The sequence below is a fragment of the Salmo salar genome, chromosome ssa24 (genome assembly GCF_905237065.1).
Source record: "Salmo salar chromosome ssa24, Ssal_v3.1, whole genome shotgun sequence".
NCBI classification, from domain to species: domain Eukaryota; kingdom Metazoa; phylum Chordata; class Actinopteri; order Salmoniformes; family Salmonidae; genus Salmo; species Salmo salar.
Window position 1 is genome coordinate 23,461,605 of NC_059465.1, and position 18,839 is coordinate 23,480,443.

The window sequence follows — 18,839 nt, forward strand, 5'->3', positions numbered from 1 at the left end:
AAATGATTATAGTGCCACTGGCGTCCTGCAAGACAAACACTCTGCTCCCTGGCACTAAAATAAACCTCACAGTAGGCCTTTGTGGCTCTGTACTGGCAATTATGGTTGGTTCCCAGTCCCCCCCCCTGCCAAGAAGCCACTTCCATTTCCATTTGACATTAGCAGTCTTGTTACTGATGCTGTTTTCACATAGGATTTACGGTTTATATTTTTTAAGGCCAATGTTTAAATGACAACAAACAGGACCATTTTTACCACATTCTTGTCTGCCTACGCCTTTTGTGCCTACCGTGCGCATGCCAGTGACTAGTGGTGTGCAGATGTGGGTGGGAATCTATTTTAATAAATCCATTGACTATACAGCATCAAAAATAAATTCATTTGAATTATTTTAGGCAGGTCAAGGAGATATTATAAGAGAAATAAAATGTATTTTCTAAATAATAGGATGGCATATTTTGAGTTTATGTCCAAATGAATGAAATCTATAGTTCATTATTTGGTTCATTAAACAGACAAGACACACCTACCCCGATTAGTCAATGCACATACAGTTGGGGAAAAAGGTATTTGATCCCCTGCTGATTTTGTACGTTTGCCCACTGATAAAGAAAGGATCAGTCTATAATTTTAATGGTAGGTTTATTTGAAAAGTGAGAGACAGAATAACAACAAAAATATCCAGAAAAACGCATGTCAAAAATGTTATAAATTCATTAGCATTTTAATGAGGGAAATAAGTATTTGACCCCCTCTCAATCAGAAAGATTTCTGGCTCCCAGGTGTCTTTTATACAGGTAACGAGCTGAGATTAGGAGCACACTCTTAAAGGGAGTGCTTCTAACCGCAGCTTGTTACCTGTAAAAAAGACACCTGTCCACAGAAGCAATCAATCAGATTCCAAACTCTCCACCATGGCCAAGACCAAAGAGCTCTCCAAGGATGTCAGGGACAAGATTGTAGACCTACACAAGGATGGAATGGGCTACAAGACCATCGCCAAGCAGCTTGGTGAGAAGGTGACAACAGTTGGTGCGATTATTCGCAAATGGAAGAAACACTAAAGAACTGTCAATCTCCCTCGGGCTGGGGCTCCATGCAAGATCTCACCTCGTGGGGTTGCAATGATCATGAGAACGATGAGGAATCAGCCCAGAACTACACGGGAGGATCTTGTCAATGATCTCAAGGCAGCTGGGACCATTGTCACCAAGAAAACAATTGGTAAGACACTACGCCGTGAAGGACTGAAATCCTGCAGCGCACGCAAGGTCCCCCTGCTCAAGAATACATATACATGCCCGTCTGAAGTTTACCAATGAACATCTGAATGATTCAGAGGACAACTGGTGAAAGTGTTGTGGTTAGATGAGACCAAAATGGAGCTCTTTGGCATCAACTCAACTCGCCGTGTTTGGAGGAGGAGGAATGCTGCCTATGACCCCAAGCACACCATCTCCACCTTCAAACATGGAGGTGGAAACATTATGCTTTGGGGGTGTTTTTCTGCTAAGGGGACAGGACAACTTCACCGCATCATTTGACAGGGGCATGTACTGTCAAATCTTGGGTGAGAACCTCCTTCCCTCAGCCAGGGCATTGGAAATGGGTCGTGGATGGGTATTCCAGCATGACAATGACCCAAAACACACGGCCAAGGCAACAAAGGAGTAGCTCAAGAAGAAGCACATTAAGGTCCTGGAGTGGCCTAGCCAGTCTCCAGACCTTAATCCCATAGAAAATCTGTGGAGTGAGCTGAAGGTTCGAGTTGCCAAACGTCAGCCTCGAAACCTTAATGACTTGGAGAAGATCTGCAAAGAGGAGTGGGACAAAATCCCTCCTGAGATGTGTGCAAACCTGGTGGCCAACTACAAGAAACGTCTGACCTCTGTGATTGCCAACAAGGGTTTTGCCACCAAGTACTAAGTCATGTTTTGCAGAGGGGTCAAATACTTATTTCCCTCATTAAAATGGAAATCATTTTATAACATTTTTTACATGCGTTTTTCTGGATTTTTTTGTTGTTGTTCTGTCTCTCACTGTTTATATAAACCTACCATTAAAATTATAGACTGATCATTTCTTTGTAAGTGGGCAAACGTACAAAATCAGCAGGGGATCAAATACTTTTCCCCCCCACTGTATAAATCTGCTCTTCCCATGACATACTTACCAGGTGAAAGGTATGATCCCTTATTGATGTCACTTGTTTAATCCACTTCAATCAGTGTAGATGAAAGGGAGGAGACAGGTTAAAGAATGATTAAGACATGGATTGTGTATGTGTGCCATTGAGGGTGAATGGCAAGACAAAATATTTAAGCGCCTTTGAACGTGGTATGGTAGTAGGTGCCAGGCACACCTGTTTGAGTGTCAAGAACTGCAACACTTCTGAGTTTTTATTTTATTTTTTTACTCTCAACAGTTTCCTGTGTGTATCAAGAAATATTACCACCCAAAGGACATCCAGCCAACCTGACACTGTGGGAAGCATTGGAGTCAACATGGGCAATGCCTGTTCCTAATGATCTGTACACTCAGTGTACAGTCGTGGCCAAAAGTTTTGAGAATGACACAAATATTAATTTTCACAAAGTTTGCTGCTTCAGTGTCTTTAGATATTTTTGTCAGATGTTACTATGGAATACTGAAGTATAATTACAAGCATTTCATAAGTGTCAAAGGCTTTTATTGACAATTACATGAAGTTGATGCAAAGAGTCAATATTTACAGTGTTGACCCTTCTTTTTCAAGATCTCTGCAATCCGCCCTGGCATGCTGTCAATTAACTTCTGGGCCACATCCTGACTGATGGCAGCCCATTCTTGCATAATCAATGCTTGGAGTTTGTCAGAATTTGTGGGTTTTTGTTTGTCCACCCGCCTCTTGAGTTCTCAATGGGATTAAGGTCTGGGGAGTTTCCTGGCCATGGACCCAAAATATCGATGTTTGTTAACCGAGCCACTTGGTTATCATTTTTGCCTTATGGCAAGGTGCTCTATCATGCTGGAAAAGGCATTGTTTGTCACCAAACTGTTCCTGGATGGTTGGGAGAAGTTGCTCTCGGAGGATGTGTTGGTACCATTCTTTATTCATGGCTGTGTTCTTAGGCAAAATTGTGAGTGAGCCCACTCCCTTGGCTGAGAAGCAACCCCACACATGAATGGTCTCAGCATGCTTTACTGTTGGCATGACGCAGGACTGATGGTAGTGCTCACCTTGTCTTCTCCGGACAAGCTTTTTTACGGATGCCCCAAACAATTGGAAAGGGGATTCATCAGAGAAAATGACTTTACCCCAGTCCTCAGCAGTCCAATCCCTGTACCTTTTGCCGAATATCAGTCTGTCCCTGACGTTTTCCTGGAGAGAAGTGGCTTCTTTGCTGCCCTTCTTGACACCAGGCCATCCTCCAAAAGTCTTCGCCTCACTGTGCGTGCAGATGCACTCACACCTGCCTGCTGCCATTCCTGAACAAGCTCTGTACTGGTGGTGCCCCAATCCCGCAGCTGAATCAACTTTAGGAGACGGTCCTGGCGCTTGCTGGACTTTCTTGGGCGCCCTGAAGCCTCCTTCACAACAATTGAACCGCTCTCCTTGAAGTTGTTGATGATTCGATAAATGGTTGATTTAGGTGCAATCTTACTGGCAGCAATATCCTTGCTTGTGAAGTCCTTTTTGTGCAAAGCAATGATTACAGCACTTGTTTCCTTGCAGGTAACTGTGGTTTACAGAGGAAGAACAATGATTCCAACCACCACCCTCCTTTTGAAGCTTCCATTCTGTTATTCAAACTCAATAAGCATGACAGAGTGATCTCCAGCCTTGTCCTCGTCAACACTCACACCTGTGTTAACGAGAGAATCACTAACATGTTGTCACTTGGTCCTTTTGTGGCAGGGCTGAAATGCAGTGGAACAGTTTTTTGGGGATTCAGCGCATTTGCATGGCAAAGAGGGACTTTGCAATTAATTCCAATTCATCTGATCACTCTTCATAACATTCTGGAGTATATGCAAATTGCTATCATACAAACGGAGGCACCAGACTTTGAAAATTAATATTTGTGTCATTCTCAAAGTTTTTTGCCACGACTGTATATTTGTGGGTATGAATATAACAGAATAAAATGCAAATAATATTTTTCAACACGACATTATCAAGTTATATTTTGAAACCGAGCCCAAGCCCATGCTTTTTTGATCCAAGTTTAATCTCTTTCCTACCCTTACTCCACTTTGTTAGGGAGCAGGTGTAGGGTCTTACATTGAGAGCATCTTCATCATGATACCGATCGAAAATAATAGCAATCCTATTTTCAAAATCATGATCAGTGATAGAAACGAGAAAACAAATAGATGAGCTATACCGCCTCCACTTATTTGCCCAGCCACAAACCAATTAACCTCTTACATCTAGATGTGCCGCTAGCGGAACGCCTCGCCAATATCCAATGATAGAGCGTGGCGCGAATTACAAACACCTCAAAAATCTCAAAACTTCAATTTTTCAAACATATGACTATTTTACACCATTTTAAAGACAAGACTCTCCTTTATCTAACCATATTGTCCGATTTCAAAAAGGCTTTACAACGAAAGCAAAACATTAGATTGTCAGGAGAGTACCCAGCCAGAAATAATCACACACACATTTTTCAAGCTAGCATATAATGTCACAAAAACCAAAACCACAGCTAAATGCAGCACTAACCTTTGATCTTCATCAGATGACACTCCTAGGACATTATGTTATACAATACATGCATGTTTTGTTCAATCAAGTTCATATTTATATAAAAAAACAGCTTTTTACATTAGCATGTGACGTTCAGAACTAGCATACCCACTGAAAACTTCCGGTGAATTTACTAAATTACTCACGATAAACGTTCACAAAAAACATAACAATTATTTTAAGAATTATAGATACAGAACTCCTTTATGCAATCGCGGTGTCCGATTTTAAAATAGCTTTTCGGTGAAAGCACATTTTGCAATATTCTGAGTAGATAGCCCGGCCATCATGGCTAGCTATTTTGACACCCACCAAGTTTGGCACTCACCAAACTCAGATTTACTATAAGAAAAATTGGATTACCTTTGCTGTTCTTCGTCAGAATGCACTCCCAGGACTTCTACTTTACACCCAATGTTGTTTTGGTTCCAAATAATCCATAGTTATATCCAAATAGCTGCGTTTTGTTCTTGCGTTCAAGACACTATCCGAAGGGTGACGTGCCGGTGCGTATCGTGACAAAAAATGTCAAAATATTCCATTACCGTACTTCGAAGCATGTCAAACGCTGTTTAAAATCAATTTTTATGCGATTTTTCTCGTAAAATAGCGATAATATTCCGACCGGGAGACCCTTGTTTTCGTTCAAACACTGAAAATAGAAAATGGAGTCTTCACATGCACGGGCGAACCCGTGTCATTGTTCTCAGAACGACCACTTTCCAAAACCCCTACTGTTTTTCGCCCAGGGACTGCAGAGATCTCATTCCACGTTCTGGCGCCTTCTGAGAGCCTATGGGAGCCTTAGAAAATGTCACGTTACAGCAGAGATCCTCTATTTTCGATAAAGAGTCTATAGAAGGACAAGAAATGGTCAGACAGGGCACTTCCCATATAGAATCTTCTCAGGTTCTGGCCTGCCATATGAGTTCTGTTATACTCACAGACACCATTCAAACAGTTTTAGAAACGTTAGGGTGTTTTCTATCCAAATCAAACAATTATATGCATATTCTAGTTTCTGGGCAGGAGTAATAACCAGATTAAATCGGGTACGTTTTTTATCCGGCCGTGAAAATACTGCCCCCTATCCTAAACAGGTTAACCAAATAGCCTATACAGATTGAGATTCTGTGAAACAAAATCACATTGATTGAGACAAGTCAGTTAACCTGTTGGGGGTAGGGGGCAGTATTGACACGGCCGGATAAAAACGTACCCGATTTAATCTGGTTACTACTCCTGCCCAGTAACTAGAATATGCATATAATTATTGGCTTTGGATAGAAAACACCCTAAAGTTTCTAAAACTGTTTGAATGGTGTCTGTGAGTATAACAGAACTCATATGGCAGGCAAAAACCTGAGAGGATTCTATATGGGAAGTGGCCTGTCTGACAAGTTGTTGTTCATCTTGGCTCTTTTTATTGAAGACTGAGGATCTTTGCTCTAAGGTGACACTTCCTACGGCTCCCATAGGCTCTCAGAGCCCGGGAAAAAGCTGAACGATATCGAGGCAGCCTCTGGCTGAAACACATTATCGCTTTTGGCAAGTGGCCGATCAGAGTACTATGGGCTTAGGCGCATGCCCGAGTCGACCCCATGCTTTATTTTCTTTCGTCTGTTTACCTAAATGCAGATTCCCGGTCGGAATATTATCGCTTTTTTACGAGAAAAATGGCATAAAAATGGATTTTAAACAGCGGTTGACATGCTTCGAAGTACGGTAATGGAATATTTAGCATTTTTTTGTCACGAATTGCGCCATGCTCGTAACCCTTATTTACCCTTTCGGATAGTGTCTTGAACGCACGAACAAAACGGCGCTATTTGGATATAACTATGGATTATTTGGGACCAAACCAACATTTGTTATTGAAGTAGAAGTCCTGGGAGTGCATTCTGACGAAGACAGCAAAGGTAATAACATTTTTCTTATAGTAAATCTGACTTTGGTGAGTGCTAAACTTGCTGGGTGTCTAAATAGCTAGCCCTGTGATGCCGGGCTATCTACTGAGAATATTGCAAAATGTGCTTTCACCGAAAAGCTATTTTAAAATCGGACATATCGAGTGCATAGAGGAGTTCTGTATCTATAATTCGTTAAAAAATTGTTATGCTTTTTGTGAACGTTTATCGTGAGTAATTTAGTAAATTCACCGGAAGTTTGCGGGGGGTATGCTAGTTCTGAACATCCCATGCTAATGTAAAAAGCTGGTTTTTGATATAAATATGAACTTGATTGAACAAAACATGCATGTATTGTATAACATAATGTCCTAGGGTTGTCATCTGATGAAGATCATCAAAGGTTAGTGCTGCATTTAGCTGTCTTCTGGGTTTTTGTGACATTATATGCTAGCTTGAAAATGAGTGTCTGATTATTTCTGGCTGGGTACTCTGCTGACATAATCTAATGTTTTGCTTTCGTTGTAAAGCCTTTTTGAAATCGGACAGTGTGGTTAGATTAACGAGAGTCTTGTCTTTAAAATGGTGTAAAATAGTCATATGTTTGAGAAATTGAAGTAATAGCATTTCTAAGGTATTTGAAAAACGCGCCACAGGATTCCACTGGCTGTTACGTAGGTGGGACGATTTCGTCCCGCCGGCCCTAGAGAAGTTAAGTCCCAGGCTTTTGGTCGGGAGTAGTCCTAGGCTACTAAGCAACTGTGAGTGAAGAGCAAAAATAAAACACTTGATAAACTAAATAACATGCTGGCTAACTGTTCTAATAAAGGAGACAACTAGACACTATGGTCATGAGCAGCGCTCTCCTCCATTTAGCTAACATTTCTCTAGCCTAATTCTAGTCTAACCAATATCAAAACGGAGATTCATTGAAAACCAAAAATATGACTTTTAATTTATCAAGACATGTACCCGCGCTTAACTCAAAGCGTCCCAATCAAAACTTTGCAGAAATGATCATCTAGTTGACCACACGGGGGTAAGCTATTCCTTAAAATGTATTACAATGATAAGATGACTTGGGGAGTTTAAGTAAGAAACAATTTCATACATGCCTTCAGTTGCCTGCCTTCAGCCTACTTTATTCCAATATTTTCGTCATTCAGTGATATTTATTCCCACAGTAATTATTTATGAATCCATTCAGTTGTGGTTAAGATAACAGTTCATGCTTAGTGGTGGGCTATGCGAAGAGATGGGAGAAGTGACATGCCTCGCAAAGTTTAGAACTGGCAGGAGAATGGTTAAATGGTGCTGCCTAGCATCCATCAAGAGTTTAAGAACATAGTGTGTGCCAATGCTGCCTCGGCATTACAGCTATGTTTCATACAAAGTCGTAGGCAGAGGTTTACAGAAATGATTCTAGGTCGTTAGGTGGAAATAAAAGTTTCTGCTTTAATCCCGGCAATACCTTTCAGATAAGGAAAAGGCAAAATAAAGTTGGTGGAAAAATGTGTTAGTATGAAAGAGATGACATTTCAGCATCTAGGCCTACCTAACAATGCCTCGAAGGCAGGCATTTAGAAAGGCATGGCCTCATATGGAACAGAGCAACATTTACCAGTCATTAACCTTTACTGATGTAAGTAGTTAAGTGATTATTCAAAGCTTTTCATTTCACAAAACATTGACGCAAACAGACGTCTTTTCCAGACCCTTGTTTATAAAGTTTATACTTATTGTTTGAATTCCCTGAGTTTGATGAATAGCATGTTTGAGTTTAAAACCACACATAAAGCAGATCATGACCTATCATATTACAGCCCAGCTCCCCCCTCCTCCCCTATACCCATGACTTTGGTCATGTAATTGTTAGCATTCCAGGCCACCCAGCTCTTTTCTGATTGTGTGGTACAGTACAGGGATGTTTCCAGGGGAGGTCAGACTAGACGCCACACATGGTTTTGGGCATTTGTTTGTGGCCTAGTGAGTACTGACCACTTGACAATGCAAAGCTCAACAAATTGAAGAGCAACTAGGCGTTATGCTTTGTTTTATTGTAGTGTATTTGTCTGAGTCTGAAGGTCTTTTACTGAACTATGTACCTTCTACATTTTGTGGGTCTGTTTGATCTGCCTCAGTATTCCAGTCTACTGAAAAACTATGCTCGCTCTGAGTCATGGGCTTTGCTTAGACATGCCATTAGCTTATCATGTCAGACTGTACAGCAGACACAAGTAATATTTAAGGTCATTATGACTTTCAAGTTTTTAGCCAATCACCCAGGGTTTGTGTGCAGACATGGAAAGCATCCGGTAAGCTAGTATGCGAGGGCAGTATGCTGCTCTGAGTGAGTAAAAGAATGAGTGGGATAGGTCTAATTGTTCTCGTGTAGTTTCCTCGTTTTTTAGACCACTCACCGTGTTGGCCTTACAAATGGATGAGCTAATCATTACAGTCATGTTGTCAAATCCCACATCTCCCCGAGGAACATTATCTGTTTTGAGTGTTTCATGGATTGTCACTTTTTCATGTAGCACAGTTGTGTTCCCAAGTGACGAAGCACTTCTACCACTTTACGTTGGGGGTGGAGGAGCTCTCAGGAATGGATATTGGCAACCACTCGAAGGAGAAATCTGTTATCCTCAAAGAAACCATTCATCACAATGACTGAATAACTCAATATTACTCTGATACATCATATAGTCCTAATACACAATGGAACATTTTGTTCCTAGAGGGCTTTTGTCTACCCACTAACATTGAACTTGATCTGTGTGATTTGATTTAACAAACTTACAATTCTAAATATCCAGTTTTTTTAAATGTATTTATTACATTTTCATTTGCACAGAGCTGTCATGGTGCCAGTTTGCCAATGTGTCCTCCTGCTAGTCTGCTCGAGGGCAATTCCACTGTAATGAAGTTGCGCTGAGACTCAGATTTGTCACTTAAAATGTACAGTGCCTTCCGAAAGTATTCACACTGCTTCAATTTTTCCACATTTTGTTGTGTTACAGCTTAAATAATAAATTGATTGAATTTAGATTTTTTTTGTCACTGGCCTACACGCTATTCCCCATAATGTCAAAATATAATTGTTTTACAAATTAATTAAAAATTAAAAGCTGACATGTCTTGGGTCAACAAGTATTCAACCCCTATGATATGGCAAGCCTAAATATGTTCAGGAGTAAAGATGTGCTTAACAAGTCACATAATAGGTTGCATGGACTCACTCTGTGTGCAATAATAGTGTTTGACATGATTTTTGAATGACTACCTCATCTCTGTACCCCACACATACAAATATCTAGAAGGTCCCTCAGTCGAGCAGTGAATTTCAAACAGACTCAATCACAAAGACCAGGGAGGTTTTCCAATTCCTCACAAAGAAGGGCACCTTTTGGTAGATGGGTAAAAAAAAAGCAGACATTGAATATCCCTTTAAGCATGGTGAAGTTATTAATTACACTCACTACAAAGATACAGGAGTCCTTCCAAGGATTGCACATTTTGGGTAATATTCAGAGGTGGAAACGTTCCATTGGAATTAACAAGTATATATGGGAATTAATATTAATACCATTTAAATGTAGATGTTTTTTGCATTGGAAATATTTACCATATCATATGGAGATAGAAACATAAACCTTTTACCTTATCATAAGTAGACGTAATTGCAAATGATTAACCTCTCTAAGGTAGGTGGCACCAAATCGTCCCACCTACGTAACAGCCAGTGTAATCCCGTGGCGCTTTATTCAAAAACCTCAAAAATGCAAAAACTTCAATTTTTCAAACATATGACTATTTTACACCATTTTAAAGACAACTCTCGTTAATCTAACCACACTGTCCGATTTCAAAAAGGCTTTACAACGAAAGCAACACATTAGATTGTCAGCAGAGTACCCAGCCAGAAATAATCAGACACCCATTTTTCAAGCTAGCATATAATGTCACATAAACCCAAACCACAGCTAAATGCAGCACTATGTTATACAATACATGCATGTTTTGTTCAATCAAGTTCATATTTATATAAAAAAACAGCTTTTTACATTAGCATGTGACTAGCATTCCCACCGAACACTGCCGGTGAATTTACTAAATTACTCACGCTAAACGTTCACAAAAAGCATAATAATTATTTTAAGAATTATAGATACAGAACTCCTCTATGCACTCGATATGTCCGATTTTAAAATAGCTTTTCGGTGAAAGCACATTTTGCAATATTCTCAGTAGATAGCCCGGCATCACAGGGCTAGCTATTTAGACACCCAGCAAGTTTAGCACTCACCAAAGTCAGATTTACTATAAGAAAAATGTTATTACCTTTGCTGTCTTCGTCAGAATGCACTCCCATGACTTCTACTTCAATAACAAATGTTGGTTTGGTTCAAAATAATCCATAGTTATATCCAAACAGCGGCGTTTTGTTCGTGCGTTCAAGACACTATCCGAAAGGGTAAATAAGGGTGACGAGCATGGCGCAATTCGTGACAAAACAATTCTAAATATTCCATTACCGTACTTCGAAGCATGTCAACCGCTGTCTAAAATCAATTTTTATGCCATTTTTCTCATAAAAAAGCGATAATATTCCGACCGGGAATCTGCGTTTAGGTAAACAGACGAAAGAAAATAAAGCATTCGGTCGACTCGGGCACGCGCCTAAGCCCATAGTACTCTGATCGGCCACTTGCCAAAAGCGATAATGTGTTTCAGCCAGAGGCTGCCTCGATATCGTTCAGCTTTTTCCCGGGCTCTGAGAGCCTATGGGAGCCGTAGGAAGTGTCACGTTATTGCAAAGATCCTCAGTCTTCAATAAAAAGAGCCAAGATGAAACACAACTTGTCAGACAGGCCACTTCCTGCATGGAATCTTCTCAGGTTTTGGCCTGCCATTTGAGTTCTGTTATACACAGACACCATTCAAACAGTTTTAGAAACTTTAGGATGTTTTCTATCCAAAGCCAATAATTATATGCATATTCTAGTTACTGGGCAGGAGTAGTAACCAGATTAAATCGGGTACGTTTTTTATCCGGCCGTGTCAATACTGCCCCCTAGCCCTAACAGGTTAAATTCTTCCAATAGAAATAAAAAAAAAAAAATGTTACGAATTGAACTTTAATTAAATGAGTTCACATGGGATGATTTCACTGAACAACAAAAGAAAGGGAATATTGAATGATCTCCAATGATCCATCGCATCTCGCAAAAATCATTTTCAACATACATCTGTAAAGTGATTTAGAAACTAAAGCTTTGGTTGTCTTCCTCTCAGGCTTCCATATCGTCTCCCTGGACCTCCTCAATGTCTGTCCACCTCTTGAACATCAGACTCTGAGGCCCCATTTTCACTGTCACTTTACAACCTTGTTGAGGTTGGCTTGTTATCAGGCTCAAAAAGCCTCAAATATGCCCGGATGGCCACCAATTTTTCAACCCTTGTATTGGTCAGCCTGTTGCGTGCTTTGGTGTGTGTGTGTTCCCAAACAAGGACCAGTTGCGCTCTGAGGCGGCTGATGTTTGTGGGATTTGGAGGATGACTAACCAACAGAGGAAAGAGCCTCAGATCCACAAAGTCCCTTCCACCAGGTGGCTGATGAGATATGTTGGCACGACTGCCATATTGCATCTCTATCCCAAAGCCCTTGCTTGGAAGTGTACTTCGCCAGACTGCCAAGAACCTTGCCCTCATCCAGGCCAAGGTGGCAAAACATGGTAGTGATGACACCATAGGCCTTGTTGATCTCTGCACCAGACAGGATGCTCTTGTCAGCATACTTGGGGTCCAACATGTATGCTGCGGCGTGTATGGGCTTCAGGCAGAAGTCTTCACGCTTTTTGATGTATTTCAGAACTGCAGTTTCCTCAGCTTGGAGCAACAGTGAAGTGGGCAGGGCAGTACGGATTTCTTCTCTTACATCTGCAGGCAGAGTCTGAACATCAGACAGGATGGCATTGTCGCCCTCAATCCGTGCAATGGCTACTGCTATAGGTTTCAGTAGTTTCAGGCTGCTTTCCACTCTCTCCCAAAATACACCATCCAAGAGGATCCTCTTGATGTGGCTGTCCACATCGGCACACTGTGATTTGACCATTTCTTGGAGAGACTCCTTCCCCTCCAGGACACGGTCAAACATGATGACGACACCACCCCAACAGGTGTTGCTGGGCAGCTTCAATGTGGTGCTCTTATTCTTCTCACTTTGCTTGGTGAGGAAGATTGCTGCTATAACTTGATGACCCTTCACATACCTAACCATTTCCTTGGCTCTCTTGTAGAGTGTATTTATTGTTTTCAGTGCCACAACGTCCTTGAGAAGCAGATTCAATGCATCAGCAGCACAGCCAATGGGTGTGATGTGAGGGTAGGACTCTTCCACTTTAGACCAAGCAGCCTTCATGTTCGCAGCATTGTCTGTCACCAGTGAAAATACCTTCTGTGGTCCAAGGCCATTGATGACTGCCTTCAGCTCATCTGCAATGTAGAGACCGGTGTGTCTGTTGTCCCTTCTGTCTGTGCTCTTGTAGAATACTGGTTGAGGGGTGGAGATGATGTAGTTAATTATTCCTTGCCCACGAACATTCGACCACCCATCAGAGGTGATTGCAATACAGTCTGCTTTCTCTATGATTTGCTTGACCTTCACTTGAACTCTGTTGAACTCTGCATCCAGCAAATGAGTAGATAAAGCATGTTTGGTTGGAGGGGTGTATGCTGGGTGAAGAACATTCAGAAATCTCTTCCAATACACTGCCTGTGAGCATCAGAGGTGAACCAGTTGCATTCACAGCTCAAGCAAGACATTCATCAGCATTTCTCTATGTTCCTCCATTGAGTAAAACAACTTCTGATTCCAGGTGGACCATGAGCTGTTGCTATCGATAAGGTGTCTGATTCATCATTTTCACCTCGAATAGAAGTAGAGGGACTTTTGTCAGAGGTTGCTTGTTGTGAGCGCTGAGGGAACTTTATGCACTTGGCCAGGTGATACTGCATCTTTGTTGCATTCTTCACTTATGATTTGGCACAGTATTTGCAAATGTACACAGCTTTTCCTTCTACATTAGCTGCAGTGAAATGTCTCCACACATCAGATGGTGCCCGTGGCATTTTCCTGTAAAGATTAGAATTTGTTTTGCAAAAAAACCAAATACAATTCCATGTACAGATAAATAGTTAAGCAGATTAAGTTAGAAATGGTTAAATAGTTAAGCAGATCAAGTTAGATTAAAACAACTCCTTTGTAAGATAAATGTTTTTAAATGAAACATGTATGGAAACGTGAATTAACACTCGGTTAGCAGGCTCAAGCAAGCTAAAACCCACATGGTAGCAAAAACTAACTAGCAGAAATTGTTAATATGTTAGAAATGATTTAAACACACTTTGCTGTAGGCTACTATTCACTAGTTAACAAAAAACTAATGTATGTCATATAAAATATCTTCACCACACCCAGTATTGAAATCAAAACTTACCAGAAAGCATGTAGCCCTTGGCTCAGACAGTGTAGTAGTGTGGGCTCAATAGCATCTCATTAGTGTGCAAGATCTTGAGAATCAGCTGTACATGTGATGGAAGAATGCACTGTGCATGCAGAGGGTTGCAATTCCATTGAATTGGGGACAGTTTAACCAAAATATGCCACAAGACCAAGAATTGCCTTGTGTATCCCACAAAAAAAGGTTGACTGTTATAAGCTAACTTTTTAAAATGAATTTAACCAAACATCTCCAAATTCCCGGGCATAACTTCCCAATCAAACTTTTCAGAAAATTTCCTGAAATTTACCGGAAGGTTTCCGACCCTTTGCAACCCTAGTCCTTCCTAACTCAGTTACCATAGAGGAACCACGAGGCCAATGGTAACTTTAAAACAGTTACAGAGTTTAATGGCTGTGATGGGGAAAAAACTGAGGATGGATCAACATTGTAGTTACTCCACAATACTAACCTAAATGACAGAGTGAAAAGAAGGAAGCCTATACAGAATCAAAAATATTCCAAAATGTGCATCCTGTTTGCAATAAGGCACTAAAGTAATACTGCAAAAAATGTGACAAAGCAATTCTCTCTGTCTTGAATACAAAGTGTTATGTTTGGGGCAAATCCATTACATCATATTACTGAGTACCACTCTCCATATTTTCAAGCATAGTGGTGGCTGCATCATATTATGGGTATGCTTGTAATCATTAAGGACTGGGGAGTTTTTCAGGATAAAAAAAGAAACGGAATGGAGCTAAGCACAGACAAAATCCTAGAGGAAAACCTGGTTGTCTGGTTTCCACCAGACACTGGGAGATTAATTTACCTTTCAGCTGGACAATAACCTAAAACACAAGGCCAACTCTACACTGGAGTACCAAGAAGACAGTGAATATTACTGAGTGGCCGAGTTAGTTTTCACTTAAATCTGCTTGAAAACCAATGGCAATGCTCGAAAATGGTTGTCTAGCGAATAGCCTTGGGCGGGATACCGTATACCGGGGTATTTGGAAAAAGCCACGGCATGGTTTTCCAATACTGTCAACTATTTATTTGAAGTATTTCAACCCCCCAAAATATTTCTAGCTACTTTGTAAGTTAATAACTGTTGTCACCTTGTGCAATACGTTAGGTCATAAAGCAGATTGCGTTCTTAATTTCACCTGTCAGATTTTTACATTATGCTTACCGTAATTCCCCAGAACATTTGAGCCAGTCACGTGTTTTTGTAAATAGCACAATGGGAGAAAGTGGTTCTATATAAGTGTTCTATATCTATCGGAGAGTCTCTTTTGTGCAGAGCACATGAGGTGAAGAAATTACACTTGTATGCAATTCACTACTAAATGTGTGCCATCAGATATCTTAACGGCTTTCTGCAAGGAGTCAGAGCTCTGGATGAGTTATCGCTTCAGCTGCAATTTCTTCCCTCTGTGCTTCCTACTAGCATTTTTTTCTCCTCCTCTCTTCTCCCCGTACACATGCTGCTCTTCATTCAGAAAAGCATGCATCACAACATTGTTCATTTGCACAGTTTCTCTCGTTCTCTTGTAAATGTCCACAGTCACTGAAAATTGGGGGTAGAAGCTGTTAAGGAGCTGTTAAGGAGCCTTTTGGACCTAGACTTGGCACTCCGGTACTGCTTACCGTGTGGTAGTAGAGAGAACAGTCTATGACTAGGGTGCTGGTTACAGTAAATGGAAAGGGAGGGTGTGAGTAAGAGCCGGAAGAGGTGACATTAATTGGAGAGAGAGGGAGGGGTTGTCCATACTTTTCACACTCTGCTTTGACCACCAGAAGACTGAAAGACAACTGAGAACTTATCAGCTGAAAATAACAGTATGCCAGTGGAAGGGAGGACAATAGCATGTGGCCCAACTGTGGTTGGTGACTACTATGATTTCCCATTGTAGTCAATTCAATTACTGATTTGGTAACATCATTTTGAGTTTTAATCACTTAATAATTCATATCAGAATTGATATCAGTAAAAACTCTAACTAATGGATAGGTCTACCTTTTACTTGTTAGTTCTGTGAACTTTCATTATCCTCCATCACGAGGGAGAGAAATGAGAAAATATCTTAAAGGAATGTTGGTTTTTGTTAACGGAATTTCAAGGTTCAAGGCAATGTTTCTTAAACGTACAGAAGGCAGAACAAATTATCCATCAAAACTATGAAATAACACATGGAAATATGTAGTAACCAAAAAATTGATTAACAAATCAAAATATATTTTATATTTGAGATTCTTCAAAGCAGCCACCTTTTGCCTTGATGATATTTTTTTTATTTAAACTTTATTTAACTAGGCAAGTCAGTTAAGAACAAATTCTTATTTCACGGCCTACCAAAAGGCAAAAGGCCTCCTGCAGGGATGAAGTCTGGATAAAAAAAATGAAATACAAATATAAGACAAAAGATACATTACGACAAGAGAGACACTACGTAAAGAGAGACCTAAGACGACAACAACATGGCAGCAACACATGACAACAACATTGTAGCAACACAACATGACAGCAGCACAACATGGTAGCAGCACAAAACATGGTACAAACATTATTGGAAACAGACAACAGCACAAAGGGCAAGAAGGTAGAGACAACAATACATCATGTGAAGCTGCCATAACTGTCATTAAGTGTGTCCATGATTGAGTCTTTGAATGAAGAGTTGGAGATAAAATGGTCCAGTTAAGACTTTTTCTGCTAGACCCATTTTCAATCTATTTGACAAGAAATCAAAGCCTTTGTGTATTCCTAATATTTAGAATGGAAAGTAATTGAATAATGTATTTATACCTTAATTTTTCCAAAATATAGAATCTTAGCTTTCATTTGACACCCAATTCGACATGCTCTTATGAACTTCACATGTTGGTGCTCATGGGTCATTTTACATGGAAATTACCTATACCATCAGTTAATTGATATAGATGTTAACTTGCCTTCTCTCCCTGTGCTTTCTCCTGACAGAGGTCAGGAGCAACACATCCGCTATGAGCACATCTACTTACCTGAGCCCAACAACCAATCAGAGGTGGAGTATGCTGAGATAAAGCGTCCCCGCCTGGACCTTGGGGCGGAGTCTCTCATGAGGCACTCAGCCCACCGCCCACAACTTCCTCTGGGAGGGGCTGAGGACATGTCAAAGGTCAGTATTGATTACTTGACAGAAGGATCTCAAAGGCCAAAGTCGATGAAATCTCTTGAAGGACTTTCATTTTGAATTTTTTGTTTGAGTTCTGAAATCCAACAGCTGGGTAATGCTGGCATGTCAAAGGTCACTGTTGGATTACGGACTAAAATTACTCCTGCTTTGATGTTTGTTTGGTTCAAAGTAGGGCTGACCCCAATTAGTCGACTGGTCAATTGTTTGGTCGTTAGGCGGTTGGTCGACCAAGATTGTTTTAGTCAAGCAGTAACAAATATATATATACAGTACCAGTCAAAGGTTTGGACACTTACTCATTCAATGGTTTTTCTTTATTATTACTATTTTCTACATTGTAGAATAATAGTGAAGACATCAAAACTATGAAATAACACATGGAAAAATGTAGTAACCAAGAAATTGTTAAACCAATCAAAATATATTTTATATTTGAGATCCTTCGAAGTAGCCACCCTTTGCCTTGATGACAGCTTTGCACACTTTTGGCATTCTCTCAACCAGCTTCACCTGGAATGCTTTTCCAACAGTCTTGAAGAAGTTCCCACATATGCTGCGCACTTGTTGGCTGCTTTTCCTTCATTCTGCTGTCCAACTCATCCCAAACCATCTCATTTGGGTTGAGGTCAGGTGTTTGTGGAGGCCAGGTTATCCGATGACATTAGGTTTATGCAGTTTTACTATACGATACATTTTTTAAAAAGCCGCGTTTGACACGATTACCTAGACATACTGACCAGCTCCAATAGACAGATGCGTGCTATGTGGTAGACCATTCCAAACTCATCTCTCGGCATGTCCAGCCCACTCATTATCTCAGCCAATCATGGCTAGTGGGAAGGTTGCTCACGTTTTTTGTGGCTAAACCAACTAGGCTTGTAATTTACCAATTTTATTTGTATTTACAGATGGCATACAAGTTTGATATTAAGGCACATGAAAGTTCACATGCTTGAGAATGCAATTTGATAAAAAAAAATGTTTTTTACGTTCAAACAGCTCTCCAGTGAAGTCGTGACTTGCGACATATGCCTAGTTTCCTGAATCAGATCACAATTGCTTGACAACAGCTCTGCACGGCAAGAAGTATGAATGCCCTGACTTCTGCTGAGGCCATATCACCGTAAATGCTGCATGACCAATGCAGACATTGGATTGACCCTGCGCCCAGATGCACAATGCACTTCCCTCACCAGAATGCGCTCTCTCCCGTCAATTTGTGCACATTCATTGTTTCATAACTTCATTGTGAATTGTTTGCATTTGATTGTTAGTGTATATCAATTCCCCATTACATATATCATCAGTAGTACATTTACTGTTAATTCCTATACTTTATAATATACAATGTTTGTTACTTTGTTTATGGTAATTTCTTTTAATGCATTCAATATTATTGTTCTAGTCTTCCCATTCTCATTGTCCGAGTGGACACGTTGTTTGCAGAGTGCACAACTTATGCTACACTTGTGAGAAACAGGTTTTTGTTTATTTCATTCCATTTACGAGTTTT

The 18,839-nt window shown here is 40.5% G+C and overlaps 1 protein-coding gene across 12 annotated transcripts in view; it reads left to right on the forward strand.

Annotated features, from left to right (window-relative positions):
* The window catches only part of ncor2 (nuclear receptor corepressor 2), a 199,820-nt gene that overhangs the window by 75,621 nt on the left and 105,360 nt on the right, over positions 1-18,839 (forward strand). For all 12 annotated transcript variants that reach the window (XM_045707170.1, XM_045707179.1, XM_045707178.1 and 9 more), the window contains exon 4: positions 17,131-17,308. In XM_045707170.1, coding sequence (XP_045563126.1) covers positions 17,131-17,308 — 178 coding nt within the window. The remainder of the gene's footprint in view (positions 1-17,130; positions 17,309-18,839) is intronic.